General features: G+C 41.2%; 1 protein-coding gene across 1 annotated transcript in view; it reads right to left on the reverse strand.

The window, feature by feature from the left end:
• PTPRN2 (protein tyrosine phosphatase, receptor type N2) overlaps positions 1-7,726 on the reverse strand; it is a 1,174,657-nt gene that overhangs the window by 782,451 nt on the left and 384,480 nt on the right. Inside the window, exon 4 of the mRNA XM_019507947.1 lies at positions 1,349-1,466. Within this exon, the coding sequence (XP_019363492.1) occupies positions 1,349-1,466 (118 nt within the window). The remainder of the gene's footprint in view (positions 1-1,348; positions 1,467-7,726) is intronic.

Raw genomic sequence — 7,726 nt, forward strand, 5'->3', positions numbered from 1 at the left:
TATATATAGATAGATAGATAGATATAGCTATATAATGGCTAGGGCTGCTGTGGGGACACAGACCTCAGAGCCCTTTCCCTGGGGTGGCTGCCAGGAGAGAGACCTCAGACTCCTTCCTCCTCAGTGCTGCCCTCCTCCTGCCCCTCCCCCAACCCAGGCTGTAGAGTGCCATGGGGCCAGGACCACTGTTAGCACAGAAACCTCCTTCCCCAAATCCAGGCTTTGCATGGGGCCAGGATCAGAGGATGTCACTGACTCAGGTCAGTGACAGCTGGGGGCACAGGGCTAGCTTAGCTCTCGGGAAAAGCAACCAAGCTGTGCCCAAGGCTAGAGTGCAGCTCTGCGCAATGCCACCTGGGATGGCAGCAATCACGCGCTAAGTTAACCCCTGATGAGATCTGGCACAGACATTCAATAAAGCACTCTAACAGAAAGCACTTTAGGTACATATCCATCAATTAGAGCAGGAGTCGCCATTTTGAAGTGCTTTATGTGCCATGAATGTCTGTTCTGTTAGAGCTGTAAAGACCCTTCTGCATGCTTAAAGTTCATTAAAAGTAACATCTGTACCTAGCCATACAGACTAACTCTACTGTAACATATGTACTGTTTCAAGCCTACATTTTTATTTTCTAAGAGACCAATCTACCAGAGACATAATTCTTATCCACACTGTATAGAAGTTCTCACTCAGTTGCACAGTGGATTGAAGTGAAAATGAATATATAGTCCAAAATCCTGCGCATGATGGCTAAAAATTTTGGAGCATCATCCCACTGGAAGATTTCCAGAGAGACACATAGTCTTAGCGCAGTAATTCCTGGGATATTATACCTTAAAAACTACATTGTTGTATGTAGGGCAGATAAACTATTTTAGGCCCTTTTTATGTTGTTTGTGTTTTTACAGTTTTTATGTATTTTTAACTGTTCTACTCCCAAACCCTGTCCATTAGTGCTCACTGGGGATCTCTACACTGTGTCCCCTGCCATGGGTACAGGAGCAGGTACAGAACCCAGCACTTCAGTAGATGCCTTTTAAGTGTGGTGGAGCATGGAGGTGAAAGTATCTAAAATCCATGCAAGTAGCAAAAATGCCTAATTAAGTGGCTACAATTAGACTCATAAAATGCTGCAATTTGACTCATAAAATGATTTAGGTCACGGTGTCTGTGGTTCTCAGTTATTCCAACTCCTGTTCTTAACAATATTTTAAATACTATTGTGCCACTGATTTCTGCCCAGTCAATGCATGATATGTTGAGTATTGTGCATAGGAATTTGATTGTGAGGACAGTCCATCATCTTCAAAGACATCATTACAGCCCATAACACCACCGAAGACTTACCTTGGTATGTCGGACCCCTCGGATGAGAAGACATCAGGATGCCAGTTGTGGATTTTATGAATGCTTGAGAGTTCCTGGGCAATAACATGCTGCGTGTAATCATCTTGCCAGGTAAAACCTGATAAGTAAGGACAAGACGACAAAGCAAATGAAGAGAACTAACTAACCGACCAATTTTAGCAGTTAAGCTTGACAAAAATCTCTTACATAAAAAACAATTATAAACAGAAGTTTTGCTTGCAGAAGCTTTGCTTGCTCTCTGAGTAATTCAAGGGCTGAACCGCAGTTCCTCTTCTCCTGCAAACAGTTTTATTAATCAGACTTTTCTAAATACCCACCCTGTTAAAAGTGTCTTGGAAGACAGTGGGTGTTCTGATGGAGGAAGAGATTACACCCAAGACTTTTAGTGTGGCTAGTGGTATGGTGCTACAAACCAATTCTGGTATATGATAAAATGCTATTATGGTTAGTTATTGAAAAAGATATATCTGGCTCAACCACGTGAAAGATAGACTTCTGTAACTCATTAGTGATAACTGACAGGAAGTTACTTTACACAGGCAATTTGTTCATTTCTGGCCACCTCTCAATAAATGCAGTATACTGCCCCTTCCCCCACTTACCTTTTCGGGGAAAGCCAAACATGTACAATGTTAAGGGGACAGGGCTGTTAAAAGTGGAAGCAATTATTGTGGGGTTTAATGTACCACATCTGTGGGGCCAATTTATGTTATCTTTATACTCAGATGCTGTGACAAAGAGCTTTATAACAAGGGTGAAGTATAGCTATAAAAGCAAATTCCATGTGATTACACATTAATTACACACACTGCTGATCTCATAGTAATTATGCTTGGAATAATGATATAACCTCAAGAATAATTGTTATCCAATTTGTAGATTTTTAGATGTTACGGTAACACTTTAGTTTATTGGACAATCCCATGCAATTATCTGTTATTATCTAATAACTAAATATCACATAATTGCAGAGACATTCTGTTTTGATGGCGTGCACAATAAAACATTGCCAAAACACTTCAAATAAAGACATATATAGTTTATATGTGACCCTGTCATCAGGTGCTATCAATGCTGCCAAGAATATTGTATATATTGTAAGGAAAGGTGCTCAGCCTCCAGCATGCTGTGTCATTTGGCCCTTGGGTCTCCCCACAGGTTTGGAAATTTGACAGCAGGGCGGGGAGTGCAAGACTTGGGGAGCAGGATGGGGGGTGCGGGATGCAGGTGCAGCAGCACTGGGAGAGGGGCTATTCCCTGCTGCCGCTCGCCCAGCCGGGACGGAGGGGGCGGGGGCGAGATACATGCGCAGCTCACTCCGGGTGAAAGGGGACAAGTGGCAGTAGGGCATAGCCCCCACTCCCAGTGCTGCTGCGCCTGCTGCCCTGTGCTGGCTGACAAGCGGCAGCAGCGCCCATCCTCCCACACCAGCTGGCAAATGGTGGCAGCACAGAGTCCCCGCTCCCAGTGCTGATGTGGGTGCAGCAGTGCTAGGAGCAGGAGCTCTGTCCTGCTGCTGCTTGCCCAGTTAGCGTAGGAGTGGGGCACAATGCAGGCATGGCTCACTCTGGGTGGAAGCGAGCAAGCAGCAGCAAGTCATAGCCCCCCTCCCAGTGCTCCCCCCACTCCCCCAACCCCAATAGACTTACCAGCTGGAGGCAGCTATGTCAGCTGCCTGTTTAGTCTATGGCCCTATCCCCGAAGCGGTGCCAAATCTTTTGAATCTGATTCGGCCAAATTGAATCGGGACAGTGATTTGAATCTCCAAATTGAATCGCTGTCCTCTGAATCGGCCAAATCTGACGCCGAAGAGAATACTTGCCACTTTGCACAGGCCTAGTAGCTAGTTGGACTGGGAAGCAGGATTTCTGAGAATAATAGTTACTTACCTATTTTACATAAGTATTGTATGGCTTAAGCTTTGTAAAGTTCTTTGGGATCTTCAGAAAAGCTGATATACAGCCCCAGGTCAGCAGGGCATTAAGCACATGGAATTACTGAGATTTTAGATCAGGACTACCTTAGAAACTTTTGCCAACATAGCCATGTCAGTTGGGACATTTTTGATAGGCTTCCTTCCACACTGTCTACAGTAGCACTTTTGCCACAGCTAGAACATGAGAGTGTGCTTGCCTGTACAGCCCATTCCCCTTGCTGTATTGGTACAAAATATACCAGCAAAAGCACTTTTTTATTGGTAAAAGCCACGTTTAACAAGCTTGTTAAGAAACAGGAATGTTTTCTTGTAAATTGGTATTGCATAGTAAAATCCAGTCTTGTCCTTAGGCATATGCTTACATCCCCTTGATAAATATAGGACCTATGCATTTACAAAGCTAAAGAAAATGACAGGCATTAGTATATATTTTTTAAAACCTTTCTTTTTCAATTAAAGCTGGAAATGTTATTCCATTAATGGAAAACAGAATGAACTGCTTGGACACAACAGGTATGCTTATGAAGGCTTTAGCAACCAAACTATTTGGCATATAATGAATCAATTCTGCTTCCTCTTTTCCTTTCTCAGAAGAAATGCTACACAATTTTACTACAGAAATACTTCAGTGAGAAACCTCTTTGATGTTTATGGCTACTCGATATGATTTAGACCACTCAGGGGTGAGGAACCTCCAGTGCTTTCTGAGAGCTGCTTCATCCTTTTCAAATGCAAATCTCACCTTTCCCAAACATACACTGCAAGCGGCTGGATTCAAAACATTTGTAAATCTCTAAATCTAAGGCTACTCAGAGAATTTATTTTTAGCTGAATATATAAAGAATGAGTCACTGTGGATACACACTTACTGCTACCTGGTGTTATTAGCAATGTTTTAGGAATAATGTTATTTATTTGTTCAAGTTTATTCCACTGTTGCTTAGAACAGTTTTTACAGAACTGACTTAAAAAAAAAGCTAGGACAAAAATCAAGAATAAGTGACTCAATAACTCAGGACAATGAATGAATATCAGTGCCACTAATGTGCCTGAAAAACCAACCCTTTGAGAATGTTTTTGGACATTTTAACCAGTGCTTCCAAAAGAATTAAAATCCACCCTTCAGTCCTTATCCTATGGAAATAGCTACATTGCTGTTGAAGGGACTGCTCACATAAATAAATACTTCTGGCATAAGCAAGAATGGTAGGATCAGGCTTTTAGCAGTAATTTGAGACTCTGGAGAGTCCCAAAACATCCTCCCTCCTGGATGAATGCATACCCGCGCACACACACGTGAACACACGCGCACAATTTGTTCTCTTAAAAGTTCTGCTGGAAACAAAGCACAGTAGAATTCCTCTGTAGTCCTAGGAGGGAATATGAAACGTGACTCTATAAATCTTCAGCTATTTATAGCCACAGACAAACATGAAAACAGGTACTAGCCACATCAAGTCTACATGTACCAAAATCCTTGTAAAAAAGTGGCCTCATTAAATGAACAATGCTACAGAACAAAAGTAAAACATTGTAATCCTCCTTCTTGGTGATCATTACAATTACTTCTATTACGGAATCAGGGATAATTTTCTTTCTTGTACTTTACATTGCATTAGTCTTTTCTCCCAATCCATTTTAAAATATTGCAAGGATAAAATATTAAAGGATATGAAAGAATACATGCAAGAGATGAAAAGAAAACAGAAGCAAGATAGAGGGACATCTTGTAGGGATGTTAAGGAAAACATGGGAATAATCTTTGCTACAATGTCTATACTTATTCCTAACTTTGATTTGCATACTGCCCAACATGGCATCGGGGAACCTAAATTTTCCATGATTCAGGAAAATCTTCATTCCTTATCCATTAGTCTGAATTGCTATTTATTGATGCAATTGTTTCAGAAACTGCAAGGTGTGTTAAGCTAACCTTCTGCCATTCGTGTTCTAACATTGTTTCAGTTTAAAAAAAAATCCTCTCTCCCACACACTGAGCTCAATAAAATAACACACGCAAGAACTCTAAAACCAAGCTGACAGCTGCAATCAAAATTAAGTTTGAGAAGCAGCTTATGACGCTGTATGGCAATTTCCTGTCCCCTTTGTCTCTGCTACCACACCTAGTGCCGGCTCCTGGCTCACAACCCAATTATAACAATTCAGCTCCACTGGTTGAGCAGGATCACAGTTGTGCTGTTGTACACACATTACTTCCATGTCACTAAAGTGGAACTGTACTCTGGGACACCCACCTACTGATTAACCGTCCCCCTGCTGGAGCTGTGTCTAGGCCATGTATTTTCCAACTGTGAATTCCCACAGATAGACAATGCCAAAGCCCACACTACTCATCTTGGACTCTAGTGAGAGAAGGATTCTGGTTCATGGTTAATTGCTGCACAGAAATAAGCTATAGGATAAGATTGCTCTCGATTAATATTGTGAAGGAAGGAACTTTGAATGAGAAGCCAAACGTATGTTGCTCTCTTTCCACGTGGAGGATAAATACATATTTACTCTCCCTAGGCAAGGCAGTACAAGGATTACTTCTAATATTTTTTTAATTGAAATTGCTTAATCTGCATTTATGTGAAAATAAAGGTCAAGGCAGAGCCACAAAAGGCAAGATATTCATGCCTCCAGCCTAAACTACCCAGAGGTAATAGCATTACTCCAGATTCACACTGAGCTCATAATATGAACCTTCCTGTATCTTGCACAAGGGATCTAATGCAATATTTTCTTTCCCGTGCAAAGTTAAATATAAATTATTACAGTTGTTATTTATACTATTAAAAAGGACAACGATTGTGTGAACACAGACTCTGCCCCAAAAGCTATGCAATTTTTTTTTTTTTTTTGGTAAAATGAAATGGAAGGCAATCCGTGCTATGTAGTTAAGTAAATAGAGTCATAGCAGATATACCTAAGGGAATTTAGAGGTATCCTAATATTTGCTATGCAGTTTTATTTTTCCCTCCGTTATTTTGCTTTTGGGTCCAAACAAATTATATAGAAATATTATATATAAAATCTCACAATTAATAACATCCTTATTTTTCTTGCCCGTTTTGTTCTTTGCCCCTTATTTTAGTAAAACCACATCCTCAGCTGATGTAAATTAGTCTAGTTTCATTGACTTCAATGAACAGTACTAACTTAATACCAGCTGAGGGTCAGGGCCAATCACTCCATTCCTGGGGTTAATCTGTACACAACGTTTACATTTCGGAAATTTGATTCCTGACTTCTCAAAACACTGGACTGTTCCCTATCTGTTCCAGTCCCATCCATTCAGGTTTGTAAAATATGTTTATTTCTTAGAATAATCTTCCGTTTGTGTTGCCCTACTACGGCAGGGGTGGCCAACCTGCCACACACCTGCTACAAGTGGCACAGGCAGCCTTTGTTTGTGGCACACAGCAGACTGGGGAGGGAGCAGGGAACAAAGTAACAGGCAGTACAGGGAGCAGAAAACGGAGTAACAGATCAAGCAAAAAGAACAGGGTAAGGAGCAGAAAGTGGAGCAGCATTTTGGACATAGGAAAGGGATCCAAGTGGCAGTCAGAGGGGGGGAGGGCTTACTTTATGGCATGCCTGCCGATAAGGTTGGCCTCCGCTGTACTAAGGAAAACTGTAAGCTGTAAGCTTACACAAGACAACCTAATGTAAATCAGCATAACTCAACCTAAGTCAATGGAAACATGCCAAGTCCCACCAACTAATGATTTGGCCCTTTGAATCAGCCTGCTCGTACTACTGTCTCTCCTTTTAACACTGTGGGAGAAACTCTCAAAGCTCTCAGAGTAAGTTAGATGAACCTGACTGGTGTCTGACAGGATAAAGATATGAGACTATGCTGGCTTTTGTGCCAACTGAAATCCAAAATGATTAGTTCTACATCAATATATTGGCAGCAAAATGATTCTCTATATCAAGTCCATTCAAAGTGACAGGAGATTATTATATATTGGCAGTAACTTACATAGCAAAACGCAATCCTTCTTTGTCAAGAAAACTCCTCCATAAAGACCAGAAAACCTCAAAAGGAGTCGCAATTGATGCCAAAGCATGTTACTTATTTGATTCTATTTTTCAGTTGTGACATTAAATTATTTTCCACTTTTTGGTAATATATTCCTATTTGTCCTCATGCAGTATATAGTTAAATAGGTTTTCCTCTGTGCTCTTTTCAACTGCTACTTTATTTTAGTGAGGAAACTTAGTTGTAGAGCTCAGAGAGTTTCAGCCCCCATGCCATGTGCTGAAAATTGTTAATGCCTCCTTTAGCTGTCAGAATGTCTGCAGAATTGTGTGCAACTGGCTTTCTTCCCTATTCTCACAACAGACAGCACAACATATAGACATGACTTTCTGCAAGCTGCCTTTCCACAATCCCTAGAGGAGCAGCACTCATT

The sequence above is a fragment of the Gavialis gangeticus genome, unplaced genomic scaffold (assembly GCF_001723915.1).
Source record: "Gavialis gangeticus isolate Ggan-Ray unplaced genomic scaffold, GavGan_comp1, whole genome shotgun sequence".
Classification (NCBI taxonomy): Eukaryota; Metazoa; Chordata; order Crocodylia; family Gavialidae; genus Gavialis; species Gavialis gangeticus.